This window comes from Haliaeetus leucocephalus, unplaced genomic scaffold (assembly GCF_000737465.1).
Source record: "Haliaeetus leucocephalus isolate CR32 unplaced genomic scaffold, Haliaeetus_leucocephalus-4.0 Scaffold218, whole genome shotgun sequence".
In the NCBI taxonomy this organism is placed as follows: Eukaryota; Metazoa; Chordata; class Aves; order Accipitriformes; family Accipitridae; genus Haliaeetus; species Haliaeetus leucocephalus.
Window position 1 is genome coordinate 271,794 of NW_010972654.1, and position 15,362 is coordinate 287,155.

Below are 15,362 nucleotides of genomic sequence, written 5' to 3' on the forward strand. Positions count from 1 at the left end.
AAGCAGCATGCACTAGACACTTAGCATTTCCCCTCTTCCGCCCTCTGCCCCTTAGATCCCACCATAGCACCTTACCTGCTGGGATGAGGGCAGGACAGATAGCCTCCTTCAAGTCCTTTCCACTCAGAGAACATCTGGACAAAGAGTTTCTACAAAAGGGAAGGGCCTCCAAATCCCCATGTCCAGTCTCTTGACTGGACACTCCTCCTCTCTTTTCTTATCACATCTGGCCTATTCTAGTTTGGAGGACCCACTGCTCTTGCTCACTAAAATGCTCCAGCACTCCTTCTCTGGTTCCTAGCCTGCAGACACAAGACTGATTTGTCTTTTTCTTTCATTTTTCTACAAATTTGACAAAGCCTGAGCTTTACACCCAGTGGTGTTGACATGGAGGCTCTTTGTCAAGGGAAACCTAATACCCACATATGTGCCTATACAGGGGACGGTACAAACACATTCAGCCAACCCCTCAGGCACCTGCTTTCCATGGCTGTACGTGTTTGGGAGGTGCCAGGGAACGGTAGGCTCTAAACCGTGGATTTGAGACGTGTGCTTCGGAAACCTGGAAACGGACAAGGGGATTTACATCTGTCAGCTACGGAAAAGCCAGAGGAAACGAGGCCGTTTCACACTGTGAGCCAAACAACACACACAGAAGCAGCTTCAACATTATGGGAACATTCACACGAAGCCTACCTAGAACAGTAACTTTACTTGCCTCACCAGAGTACAGAAGACACCTAGCCCACAGTTCCCACATTCCCTGGTTTTGTTTTCTTTCCCCTCTTTTCCCAACTCTGCTCTCCTCTCAGTAAGCCAGGCATCACTCACTCCCATCAGGAAAGTGGGCAAGAAGTCAGCAGTAACCTCCCCACCAGCTGTATAAAACAGGACCAACAACCAGAAATCAGAGCTGGACTGAAATTTTATCTAGATTAAAATACGTTGGCTCAAATGGGTTGAAAATACTTGCTACTGGGTCTCTTTACAAGACGGGAAAGAGCATAAGGATATAACAGAGGTATTTCGTGATGTGTTCTTGTGTGCATAGAATAAAAGACCAGCTGGAGCATATCAGAAACCTATTCCTTGTGGAGTACAGGCTGCTCCTCACAGTAACTTTGTGGCAGTTGCATATTGTCTTGGAATTACAATGTGATCTTAAGGTGTTATTTACTTATGATTATCATTATTTTTTTTTAAATTAAAAACACTCTCCCCACCCCAACAACAAAGTCCACATCATGCTCCCCAAAAAGCATCTATAAACTCTAAATCAAACCAAATAATCCTGGGCACAAATTTGAAAGTGTGAATCCACACAAAGCATGGCCATTATCCCACACATATTCTTGGTAGGCGAGTTCCCTTTTATAACATCAGTAACAGATGCTCATTTAAAAAAAACAACAAACCAAAAAAACCCAAACAAACAAGAGTGCTAAGAAGCAAATTCACATCAAGTTTACTCACTTTCTGGAGAGCTTCCTGCTGTTCTGGTGTGAGGGGAGGAAGCCCCAGCTTAGCTGCCGTGCTTTGTCCATTTTCCATCTTAATGGACTCTGTACCCTGAGAAAATAGAAAATACTCCTGAAAAAACTGTTCTCACAAAAGTGACCAATTTCTTCATTCCCAGAAACCCAAAGCACTTAATGCCAGAATGTCACAGTTGGGTAAAACATCTTCCCAAACCTACCAGTAATTCATGAAAACCTCTTAATGTTCTAGCCACTCCCTATGGGAGAGCTATGCCATCAATTGTACAAACTGATGAACATGTTAGATACTTAAAGAGTTCCCTAACCACCAGATTTTCAAAGAAAATTAAATAATCCCCAGTCTTCACTCACATCATCTCCATCCTACCTCTCAACAGTTAAACTGTCAAATGTACCCATCTATTTTCTCCTTCCATTTCTTACTATACTGGTTTGTCACTCTTGGTTTCTCAAGTTCTCTTTTTAAAATCTCTGAAACTTTTCCAAATCTCACATACTGTTCTAGGTACTGAGTAATAAAGAAACACTATTCTCAACTTAGTAGGAGTTGCACAGTACCTGCCCATGCAGATTCCCAAACCCAAAATCAGAATAGGTCTAGAAAGAAACTCCTGGGCCACTGAATGGACCTATCATGATTTCAGATATACATATAGCTAACAAATGTTAGCTCTCTCTGTGTTTTAGTTATTCTACTGACTTCTCTACCTCATGCTCATGTTTTACACTAAAGTCCCTTCCTGTGAAACAACTGGTCAATTATTCCTACCATGTTAAGTAACAGTAGGTTTCTCTAAGGTATACCTATCAACCTGGTTTTGGTTAAAGTGATTCAGCAGCTTATATCTTTCTGGTAAGCATCCACCAACTTTTATCCTCAGGGTATTATTCTTTGGCATCCCAAAAGTGTCACATAATTTTCAGTCAAAATAGGGTTCACCATTAAAAACCTATTAACGGACGTCTCAGTTCTTCATTAAAAAAAAAAGAAAAAAAAATGTATGTAAGCACTCCATAAGAAGGTAACAAGCACAGTATATGAAAAAGGAACAGACCCATTCAGATGGCAAAACAAAACCAGTTCTCCTGGCATAGGAACAAAGCTGTCACTTGGAAAAGATATAATATCAAAGTCATTGGCATTTTAGCAGAAGGAACAGCGAGTATTCCCACTAATTTGGTTCCCATTTGTTCAAAACAATCACTTGCTCATGGCACTTGTGGTACTGGCTAATAACTTAAGACATTTCCTGTGGGCACAAACGTCTCTGAAAGACCAGTGATGATCTCCTCCAGAAAAAGAATAATCTTACAGGTACATCAAGATCTTACGAACTTAATACCAAAAAGCAGAACGACAAAGAGCTATTTTTTGGCTACATCTGAAGCCTCAGAGAGAAAAACACATCTTTCAGGAGCAAAAGATCCTGCATCATGGCTGCACACAAACTGCATGTTTCATTGCATCCTCTTTATCCTACCACAAGGCAAAGGGGAACACAGACTGATAAAGAGATGAGCTGCTGCAACAACTCTCAACAAGACATAACAGAACTGTCAGATACACTTAGTGATAGCAGAGTGATTCAGGTAAAAGTACACATACATTTCCAGAAGAGCCATACACTGTACATCAGACTGCTTAAGGGAACACCAGCCCAGTTCCTGCACTGTGTCTACTGCAATAATACTCAGTAGACAACAGACCAGTCACCCATTTCCTCCAGAATCACAAGCTCCCCGACAGCCCGATTTTTCACTTACGGTATTTTCCTATTTTTTTTCTATATATTGGTATGTAGAATGTTCTGTTTGTGACAGGGAGGAAAAGTGCAAAATAGTCAAGACACTTTAACCACATGAATTCTTTCCACAGTAAATGGCAGATACCACCTAAGTATAAATGAAGCTCAAACATATTCACATGGTATTCTCAATTTAGGGTAATAATTTATATTTTTTAAATTGCTATGGAAGTAACAGAAATTGCAAGTTCAAGAAGAAAACAACAGCAGAGAGGAGACAAGCAGCAGCTTCTCAGAAGGCACCTTGGCACAGGCCCAGGCACAAGGTAACAACCCTCAAGTCCTCCCAACTAAAAAGGAGTGGAATGCAGAGCACAATAGCCCCAAACCTCAAGGCCTCCTAAGTGTCTGCTTCATCTATAGTAATTGCAAATTCTAGCTGTGAGAACAGAAGCTTCAATGTGACAGCCCTTCAATACCATTAAGGACCTACCATGAAGGCTGCAATCCCCAGCTGTATCTGTTACCAATTAATATGTATAATATGATTGAAATAACCAGGGAGCTGCTAAAGTCCTGTGTACAGCCCGCATCTGTTAATATTTAAAATAGGGAAACAATAACTAGACATGATTTCAGGTTTAGGAACTAACTATTAGACAATAAGGCTTTATGTTTATGTCAGAAAAGGTAATAGATTGTGGTCTGATCAACAAACCTTGAAGAACAGCTTGGAACTGCCAAGACAGAGTAGAAAGAAGGTAAAAGGTATTCCTACAGGGGGAAATCACAACCACAGACTCATTGACCACCTACTCAAATGATGCCACCTACTCAAAAGAAGACAATGAAAGAAGACAGAGTCTGCGTGAAGAAAAAAGAACCAATCATTAATGAAAATAATAATGAATATGTATTACTTAAGTATATAAATGTGGAAATTTTTAAGACAAGGGTGTGCTGTCTTGAGACAGGCACCCATTCATGCACATCAATGAAATTAACTTGAAAATATCTCAACTCTGTGTGTTATTGGCTTGCACACTGGGTAAACGAACCCCGTTTGAGGGACAACATATCTGCTGGCCTGTTTGCTCTTGTTGCCCATACAACGGACGCAGGACTGTGACATTACGGAGTTCTGCACAATAAATCTCCCCAGCTGACACCCCTCCAAGCTGTTACAGAGGGACTCTGCACCTACTTTTCCCTCGAGGTGGGGCTGCCACAAATCCTCTCCCCCAGCTGATGAGGGGGGTGGAATTGATGCTAAATGCTGCTTAGTCAGCTCATTAACCAAATTTCTTATTTTACTCACTGGGTATAAAGTGGGATCACATTCTTTTTAAGCAGATAAACTTTAATTAGTGCATGCAGGAAGGAAAAGGCTATTTTTACAACCTGTCACAGTGCACACATAATCAGTTTATTTTCCCCACCACACACACATTACTTTATATGTTCTAACACATTAAACGCAACGTTGGCCATTATGTTGCCCAGTCATTCTTTATCTTGAGATCCCCTGGCAATTTATTTACCTAAATGACAGTGACTATTGGTACTAGAAACTTCTCATGAGGTAAGCTGTGTTCATCTTCCCAACAGAACCTTGTCCATTTCTTGTGAGGATGCAGAGTAGGACTGGTCTGATTCACACACTGCATCATGAGGGAACTCTACTTTCCTACTGAATCAATGCAACAGAGGAAGAAGTGAGAGTGTGACTACAGCATGATGGTCCCATTGCTGGAACTATCCATCTCACAACCTCACTGCCTTCTCGGCTTAGAGCAGCAGGATGCGGACATGCCTCTGTTGTTCATGTAAGTTCTGCTTGTATCATCCATCAAAAGCAGAACTAATTTCTCGACTCAGTGTTCACCATCACCCAGTTAAAATACCAAAATGGACAAATATCCTAATCTGTTCAGTAGTAGACACATACTAGGCTGAAGAGACTCGTGTCTCTGAACGCTACTGGTTTCAGTACAAAAATTATCGTGGGAAAAACCTAAGTTAATAGCAGAAAACAAGATTTTAAGCACTTCCTTTACCAACTGCAAAGTTTCTCCCAGATTAACCCACTTGCCTCAGTCTACCAGAAACTGCAATCTGCGTGCTGCCTCCTACCAGGCTGCAACACTTCCTTTGTTCTTTAGTCAGACTATTAAGGGCGAGGAGTGGAGCTCACCTACCTTGAAAGTAAAGAAAGCCACAGGACAAGTTTCCTGATGTTCAGAGAGGTATGCCCTAGATAATTCTTACTCTATTTTATAGCAACAGTTGAGACTTCTGGTTTTGTGCATTGAGTCTCAAGTTCACTGTAAGGGGTTTGTGAGCATTTTATATTATCAATGAACATAAAGCAGATGCAAAATAAACCCTCCTAACATAAAAACATACTCTACAAGTATCTGAATACAGTGTTCTAGAGTTGCAGTTACTTCACTGGTCCCTTCAGATCAAAGTTCATAGCTACACTGAATAGCACACCAGGACCTAAGGGGAATAGAAGTACAACAAAAGAAAGCTGACACATGAATAAGAACAGAGGTAGTTGGAACCGTTCCATGGCTGCAAATTGGGAAACTCAAGTGCACGCTACTGATCAAAAGACACTATTGCATAGTCCATGTGCAAATTAAAAACAAGTATCAGCAAAGCAATATAGAATCATAGAATCATTTAGGTTGGAAAAGACCTTTAAGATCAAGTCCAACCGTTAACCTAGCACTGCCAAGTCCACCACTAAACCAAATCCCTAAGCACCACATCTACATGTATATATACATGATATAGTAATGGTGACCAGTTTGGTACCAGAAGGCTACATCATCTCCAAGATTGATTTTGATCATGGAACACTGAAAAAAAAAAAAATCTAAAACAAACAAACAAACAAAAAATCATTCTTGTTCCTAACCAACTGGCTAGAAAAATATTTTTCACCCAGCTCTCCTGGCTCCCATTCCCATTTCTCTACATCTTATGTATATGCTGTCATACAGGCAAGTCCAGAGACCTCCTTAGTTTTCTGCAGACAATTTTAAAAGCCCACACTTTTTTCTATTGCTGTTTCCATGTCCTCTCAGCTTTTAAATATTGAACTATTGCAATTTAGGAGCTATGAGACTTGGGAGAAGAAAAACATAGTGGAAAAGCTATCAAATTTAACCATTCACAATAAAAAAGCTACTCCATTGATTGTAATCTGTTATGATTCTTAAAAACAAAGACAATTGCTTATCTACATTTAAGGTAATTTAGACATTTGAGCTCATTAAATGTCATAGCTTCCAAAAACTGGTTGAGAACATCCAATTTCCAGCCTGGAGGGTAAAATCAAAACTAAGGATGATGAAGTGATCTAGAAGCAACAAAGAGTATCCAAGAAGCCCAACCCAGGCACTACTGGTTCCAACCAAGCTCTTTACCACTACACATCCCTCCAGAAAGAAACAAAGACACATGCCTTTGCGGATCAGCAGTACAGCTCTAACAAAAATTTATCACCATGTACCCTTTAACACTGAGAGTTTCTTCAAGGAAGACTACCACCCTCCATTACTCCAGTCTATCTGAAAAGCAACAGATCCCCATCTCTATCACTGTTCACTGAGAACCAAGACTATTGCTTCTCTCTTTCCTGGCACCTTAGGATAATACCACTACCAAGAAAAGGCTCAGCACAATTAATTTGAGTCTGCTAGACAGTAATGTAACATAACAGTACCTGTTGAAAAGCAGTTGGTGCTTTATACTAAGGCTGGCCACCTTGAAAACTGCCTTATTTAAACACACTGTTAACAGTTAGGAGGGAACAAGAAAAATGGGAGAGAAGTTGACAACAGAAGCAGGCAAATAGGAGCTTCTTTTAAAAGAGAAATAAATAGAAACTCTATACCTGTTGCTATGAACATTGCTTCTGAGCGTTGCTTGGCCTTTTAAGGTGGTTTGAACTCCAAGAGTTCAGGCACATTCGTTGGAAATTTATTACATGGTTGAGAATTTCTCTGAAGTATAAACACACACAAGAGAAAGAAAAACACAGAATCTTATTTATTTTAGGAACCATAACAAGCAAACACGAAGATTAAATAAGACAGAGGTGGAAAAAGGACTGATGAAGTACCTGCCCAGTATACTCAGTTTAATCCTTGCCCTACCACCTGCATGAGTGCTTGGGAATCTGCGTTCATCTGAATATTTTCATACAACACCCCACACCAGTGGTGAAGCTGGAAGAAGCACCACCCAAATGCCTGGTCAAAGGCAATGTTTCTACTTGCACAATAGGTTATTTTTCAGAAAAGGTCCTTCTTTGCATATATAAATACATTTAAGTATTTTGCCCCTATTTAGTATCCAAATCTTGGTGGATTCAGCTGTAACCACTGTAACTCTGCAAGTCTTTCTGTGCACGATGGCTTTTTACTATTCCTGAATTTCTTTAGTAACTACTCTTTTCCACCCCCTATAGAATACTTTTTTTTCAAATGGGAATAGCAGCGCTAGTGAGTTATTTCTTCTGTTACTGCTAGCATGTGCCACTAATGTACTGCCAAAAAAATCTGGAGCATGGGGCATGCCCAAGTTTTTTCCACCATCTTACCAGATGTGTTCTATAGAGAATAGGCAGGGATTAAAACCTTTCAAAATGTGTCATTTTTCTAGCATCTCATGACCAAACTGTTTATATGACTGTGTATTTGGCCAGTAACATCTCTTCCATTTAGGTGAACAAGGAGAGATTCTATGACAAATTTTACTGATGTTGTCAGTAGCGTAACATAGTTCTTCCAGAGCACCAAATTCTACGCAAATCCAACATCTGAAAACATGTAAAGTCTTACGTACATGCACACAAGTGATCTATGTACCCTTGAAACAATTCCTTGTGATACATTTTCACTGCATTTGATAGAACTCCTCCCCACTGGATCAGCACTGAGAAACGAACAAACAAAAAATCTTCTAGATGTTACCTTTACACGCGGCATGCTCTGCATTATCATTTATCTGTCACAGAACCCAGAAATCACCCGCATCTCAAATTTCAGCTCCCAAAGAAAGAAAACTACTGTTCCTGACAAGCTACAATACAGTGCTAAAATAAATGAATATGCACACGATAATCCTCTTTCTCTTGATTCAAACAAGAAAGTAAGACACACAGAAACATATTCCTCCCTCTCAAAAGGGATCACCACTTTCCCTGACCATCATCTCACCTTCTTATTGACAAATCCTTCAGCGAACCCTTCTGCATGTGAGGCAGCTACAGACAACACAGTAAGTGCAGTGAGAGCGCTTCCAAATAATTGCAATGTCCATGCTGGGTTCCTCTAAACTGCAAGTTCTCTCCACCACTTGCTTTTAGCAGAAGACGGCTCTCTTGCTCTTATTTGACACTAGCAGTCTCCAGAATTACTTTTGCCAATGTGAAACATGACTGAAACTCTTGAGATTCCCAACACAGCTTATGTCAAACAAAAAAGTTTACTGCCAATAAAATGCTAATGAAATCCAAGGAGGATAAACGCTACATCCCACACCTGGGACAGACTAACCCCCTGCAATGGTCCAGGCCATGGAGTAGCCTGTGGAGAAGGAAATAGGGGTCCCAGTGGTCAGTAGGCTGAACATGAGCCAACCTTCCTTGCTGCCAGAGTGCACTAACAGCAGCACCCTGGGCTGCACCAACAGGAATGGAGCCCACAGGTAGAGCAGTGATCCCCCCGCCACTCAGCATTCCTTAGACCACATCTGGACACTGCATGACTTCTGGACCCCCCCAACACAAAATACTGATCCACTGGAGCAAGTCCAGCAAAGGGCTACCAAGAGTGTGGAGGGGCTGAAGCACCTGCCCTGTAAGGAGAGGCTGAGGGAACTGGATTGTTTAAGTAACACTCAGGATTGCCACCATACTGGTGATGCTGTATGCAAAAAGCCCATTAAGCAGTATCCAGTAACCATTTCCACAATTAATCCTTTTCGGATGAGAACCTTGTAAACGGTGCTAAGTTAAAGCCTCACAAACAGCTGGTCCAGAACCCACCACAAGCAAGGGCAGAACCCCCGGGAGGTGAGGGCAAGGAGAAGGCCTGAACACGCAAAAGGAGAAACTCCTGGGGCGGACTGACTGCAGGCTGCTCCCCCTCACCCTCCAGTGAAAGCTCCAGCCGTCTGTAACGCCAAGCTGAGCCAGCAGGCACTTTACACGTACACAATTCCCCCCCCCCAATTGGGAGCTTCTCAGCTCTGTTTAAAAATTAACTATCCTGACAAGGAACATTAACAGCAATTTCACCTTAGCCTCATTAAAATACAAACACATTCAGTTGACAGATCACTCTTCCCAAATCAGTTAAGGGAATCCTGCAGTTACATCAGTGCTCCAGAACTGCACGAAACAGCTAAGTGAACTTAATTTTATTTGACAAAATTTGCTGTCACTGAAGTCACCAACAGAAAACACGCATCCCCCCTGCAGGAAAGGACAAATTATCTAACTCAGCTGTGATTTTAAGAATGCAAAAAGAAAGACAGGCAAGCAATTGCACATGAGTATATTATGTATGGCAAAAACGGTTAATAGTATTACTGAATGCACAGAAATAACTGTCTCCTTATAAATGGAACTGGTGAGAAAGAGAGACATACTGTATCCATTTTTGGTGTACAGAGATATATTTTAAAGAATGTTAAGAGTCCGGAAAGAGCTTAGGAAAAACACAGAAGTGATGCAAAAAAAAAATCACAAGACCATGAAAACAGGTAAATACCTAAACGAGAAGCACTGCACGTCATTCTGAAGTACTGTCACTGAGGGTGAGGAGGCAAGCGCGCATTAAAGGAGCATTTACAATGGAAGTATATCAAGGACCAGTGCCTCAAGCTGTGACATACACCACTTTCACAGTACTGGTATCAAAAGCAGTGGCACCAAATGTCTCGGACTATTTAAGTTTCTTTAGCAAGACTTTAACGATTTAACCAGTTATAACAGATGATTTCATTTCTAACACTAAAAGGTACTGACCAAGTTAGTGAGAATTTTCATCAAAATTACATTAATAATTAACTGTAAGAATTTTGTACGGTTGTCCACTCTGTCACAAGCAGCAGCATACATAAATAGTCCACTGCACATTACAAACAGATCTTGCTTGTGGCAGTAGTACAGAAACTATGAACTATTTCAAACATGCAGAAGAGATTTAATAATTACTTCGGGTCAAAAGAAAAGAAGAAATATATGCAGTCTTCCAAGTAACTTGTACTGGTCCTCATAAGCTTCATGGGGAACGTAATTACCTCTTCCAGGCTAAGAAAATTTATCCCATAAATACTGTCCTGGTTTTGGCTGGGATAAGAGTTAATTGTCTTCCTAGTAGCTGGTATAGTGCTAGGTTTTGGGTTCAGTATGAGAACAATGTTGATAACACTGGTGTTTTCCATTGTTGCTCAGTAGCGTTTAGTCTAAAGTCAAGGATTTTTCAGCTTCTCATGCCCAGCCAGCAAGAAGGCTGGAAGGGCACAAGAAGTTGGGAGGGGACACAGCCAGGGCAGCTGACCCAAACTGGCCAAAGGGATATTCCACAGCAGGTGACATCATGCCCAGTATATAAACTGGGGGAAGCCACCACTCAGGAACTAACCGGGCATCGGTCAGCGGGTGGTGAGCAATTGCATTGTGTGCCACTTGTATATTCCAGCTCTTATTATTATTATTGTAATTTTATTATTGTTATTGTTATCATTATTAGGTTCTTCCTTTCTGTTCTGTTGAACTGTTCTTATCTCAACCTATGAGTTTTACTTTTTTTCTCCGATTCTCTCCCCCATCCCACTGGGTGGGGGGGAGTCAGTGAGCAGCTGCGTGGTGCTTGGTTGCTGGCTGGGGGTAAACCACAGCAATACCATAGCTGAATTTTAGATCTCACATGCAGATACACAGCTACTTCCTGTAACACATGACCTTACAGTCAAAATTAAGAATGGTTAGTTTAACTTCTACAGTTAAAAGCTTTTGAGGAGGACCTATTGCTACTAACATCTTTGTTAGAGCTGCTTGCTGCTGCTAATTGCCCTCCTGCTGAACAATGCACATGTGCAATGTTGGTGTTCTTCAAAAAAACTCCAAATTCACATACAATTAGTAAGCTGCAAGTATGTTAATCCGCAAAACGGTAAGTGCTAGAAATACCTGTGCAGGATTGCCCTGCAGTGATTCTGATTGCTCTCAATACAGGAGACTTACTACAGGAGACATTCCTGCAGATGTTTCCATAAATTACTTGTGCTGCCTGCAGACTACACGTTCCTTATACCAAAGGCAGCAGCAAGAGCAATCTAACAATGCAAAGGTGAAGTCATTTCAGTAATGTTAGGGGAAGGAAAAAAAGCTGAAGCTTAACTCTACCCCAGTCAAATCTTTTCCCAGACACCCTCTATCTTAAAGCTTCCTTCACCAGCTAAATTAAATGTCTGCTAGGTTTGTCCTAGAAGTACAATACCATTTTAAGTGATTCCCACAGTTTCTGATGAGAACCAGATAAAATGCTTATTTGTTGGGAAGATAAAAGTTTGCACCAGGAGTAGCATACGGCAGTCTTTAACTACATCCCTCATGGGAAGGTACTTCTTTTGCTCTGTGAATTAACCCACATACTCCCACTGACAATTGGGCAGTCCTGAGTGAGTGGCTGTAAATTGAAAACAAAAAAATACTCCATGAAACAAAACAAAGAAAAAGACCCCTTGGAATTACTGAATTTGTGCGTGTGTCCCCAAAAGGTAAACTTTATCATCATGATCACAGTTTAAGTGCCACTTCAGGACTGTGCTGGGAAAAAAGGTTGTGGAGAGTGCCACTCCAGGTTCCCAGCCCTACCTCTGCACAGCCTGGCACCCTCCCCAAATACACCCACGGTTGACAATTACTTGGATGCTAGGGGCACAGGGTACCAACAGGCAGCAGCACATCCCATAGATTTTTCATGGAGTAGCTGTAGGTCCAGGAGGGAGCCAGTATTATGCAAGAGCTCAGCAACTTGTTTCTCTTCCTCCTATCCTTCTTTTAAGTAAACCAAACCACTGAACACTGCATCAGATGCACCTGAAGTTATCCAGGTTTTAAAGAATACCTGGGAGGGGGATGGAAGGTATTGAGCATTGCACACCTTCTTCACTTTACATGCAAACATACTGCTTAGGCTGACTGAGTGGGCACACATGCAGACCACATGAAGAGAGGAAAAAAAACTGTTACGGCTCTGACATCAGGAGGAAGAGAGCTTGCCATACGGGAAATCTGCCTGTATTGCAAGCTGAGGGGCACAGCCTATGGCAACAGTGCAGGGATAATGGATTCAAAAGCAAGCATTGAAAAAAATATGCAGGTGAAAGAACAGATACAGCCAGTAGAGCTAATCCAGGACAGCAATACAGTGTGTCACAACAGTAATATTCTGGGTAACAAAACACAGTAGTACAGTCCTGTTATTGTAATCAATAGCATTTGGCACCAAGTAAAATGATAGTTGCAAAACTACTTCAGTATAATTCTACCTAAAATTCAAATGAGAAATAGGGACACTTTTTCCTCAGTAGCAGAAGGACTAGAAAAAGGACAGGACAGGTAAAGAAGTGGTGATTCCCATCTTACATTCTAACCAAACTGCATGGCTTTCATATAAGATACGTTCAATAAATGTTTACTGATGGACTCAATGTAAGGTAGATTTATGACATCTGATAAGCATACGCTGCACTTGAAAAGCATCAAACATTTTGGACATTTTAAGTTATAATTCATAAGACCCAACACAGCCTCCTTACAAGATGCACTCCTTTTGACAAAAGCCCTCTGCTTTCTATTTTAGTTATTTTTCCCATTTAATTGTTTCCAGTACAACAGCAGAGCCTGTACTGCAAATCTACTTTCAGAAAGTTAGCTGAAAGCAAAACCGAAGTCCACCAAATTCCAGAACTGAGCTCCTCTTAATTGATGTTCCTTTGTCCTTAATTCTCAAGCTTTTCTAGCCAGCCTTCATGATTTAAATTGTCCCAGAACAGAGTAAATGTTGCAGCTGTTCCGATAAGACTGCAGAAGCACTGGACTTTATTTAGACCAATTTCCTGGTCACATCATAGAGCAGCTAATTTTCCTTCCAGCATGGAAAGGAGTTTTAAAACAGATAGAGGCACTTGTGTTGGACTTGAAAAGAAAGAAGCCAGGGATCACGCAAAAGGTGCTTGTGGGGACATTTGAATTGGGTCTTCATTTTAAGGACCATTAACACCAAGACCATGTGTCAGTTTTTCAAGCACAGCAAGGTAAAACACATAGTGGCAAAAATGCTGATGAATTAACACGTGATATTGAATGGTCAGATTCACCTCATTTCCAGCAAGATAAGAACTAAACCCACATAAAGAACACACAGTTTATGAAAGAGCCTACTTTAAAAAAGTGGTTTTAACTCACTGTGTGAAGCTGGTCAGAATGAATGCTCTACTTAAGATGTTTAACAGTCCTGAAGTTTGAAATAAATATCTTCCAGTCATACTACAAAAGCCCATACTGAATAAAAGCATACAATCGTCAGTCAAGTTGGAATTCTTGTTCCTGGAAGGCTGTCTCTTACACCATGTCATTTAAACACAGAGATACCATCTAGTCAGGGAGCAAGCAAAACAAACAAACAAAACCCCCAAAACCACACTTCCTTCTATCTCAAGGCTTATATGCCACATGATCTTTTGTCTAACTAATCCTTTTCATTTTCTTCATTCCCGATATCTACTGCCTCTTGTCAAAACATGCTGGAAGAGACACACGTACCAACAGAGACACAGTTTACATTGGCTATTCTTCTGTAGCCAAACTGCTGAACAACATCAGCATATTCAAAACATGCATCTTGTTCTTCACCTCCCATATCTGTCACAGTACTTGCGCACTTCTTTCAGTCATAGGACTGCTGATGCCAAATTTCTTGTGCTCATCTACAGGCCATCATTACCTCCTTGCTCCTGCTGATACAGCCACCCACTTACAGCAGCACCAGCTCTGAAACTAAATTTTAAGTTCCTGGGGCCCGTAAGACTCTTGCTTCCAGCCACCAGAGTAATCACAGGTTCATCAAGACTTGCTTGGACTCCATGCAATGCTTCATCTGTAACACGATTATAACTCTCTGAATGCAAATGTCCATTTTAACCTGATAGCGTAAGCTAACAGGGTTGAAGCTTGAATGCTTGGTGTTTGAAGTCAATTAAACAAAAACAATCAAGCTCCTTACACTTACTGTACTCCGCTCAGCTCTTAATACTCAATCTGAATGCCAGACTTGTAGAAAAGTAACACAATGGTTTCCTTTACAGCACTGATTAAATTTGTTTGTAATAGCTAATGTACATAGACAAATAGAAACTCTGAAACAAGGTCTTTATTTTTCTGTTTATGTTGCAAGGCCCTGACAATTTGGTGTAAACAGACTTGCAACTCTGACAGTCTTCTGTTTGACTAGCCACCACATCATTTCACTTCCATGCAGCAAAACCATGCAGTGGCTGAGAGTTATAAAGTTGGCTAATTATTTTGCCTTTGAAACATATGTATTGTCATTTTAAAATATGCATACACCAAACTATACAGTGACACCCAACGAACCGGCTGAAGCAGTGTGCTGTGAAATAAAGGACAGTCACTATCTTAGCTTTGAGGACAAACAAAATCCAATGTCTTCACACATCCTAAGCAATATAACATTCCTTGGGTTTTGATCATCTTTGGAATTGTATTTAACCTCACATGCTCAAGACTTGAACACTCATTCCCAGCGTTAACCTGGCAAACCTCCTAACCTAATGAAGTCTTAATTAAGCAAAGATGAGATGGGAAACAAAGTGAGAGCTGTTCACATTTGCTCCCAATTATGAGCACCAATATTGTGAATCCAAAAGGGGAAAACCGTGAACGGCAACTCCTTCAGGGTTCAAAGGTAGACCCTTAAAGAAAAACAGAGCAGCTTTAGAATTAGACCTATTTATGAGAGAAATCCAGTATTTCCTACAAAAACAATGAGGGGGGGGGGGGGGGGGG

At 40.9% G+C, this 15,362-nt stretch overlaps 1 protein-coding gene across 12 annotated transcripts in view; it reads right to left on the minus strand.

Moving 5' to 3' along the window:
* PUF60 (poly-U binding splicing factor 60KDa) overlaps nucleotides 1-15,362 on the minus strand; it is a 33,453-nt gene that overhangs the window by 15,650 nt on the left and 2,441 nt on the right. For 2 of the 12 annotated variants that reach the window (XM_010566774.1, XM_010566769.1), the window contains exons 2-6: nucleotides 7,152-7,260; nucleotides 4,786-4,934; nucleotides 2,304-2,470; nucleotides 1,474-1,569; nucleotides 478-562 (exon numbers count right to left, since the gene is read on the minus strand). In XM_010566774.1, the coding sequence (XP_010565076.1) occupies nucleotides 478-562; nucleotides 1,474-1,569; nucleotides 2,304-2,398 (276 nt within the window). In that variant the 5' untranslated portion in view covers nucleotides 2,399-2,470; nucleotides 4,786-4,934; nucleotides 7,152-7,260. Of the gene's footprint in view, nucleotides 1-75; nucleotides 879-1,473; nucleotides 1,570-2,303; nucleotides 2,471-4,785; nucleotides 4,935-7,151; nucleotides 7,261-15,362 lie in introns of those variants that run through there. The other 10 variants (XM_010566780.1, XM_010566776.1, XM_010566775.1 and 7 more) reach the window with 9 other exon arrangements.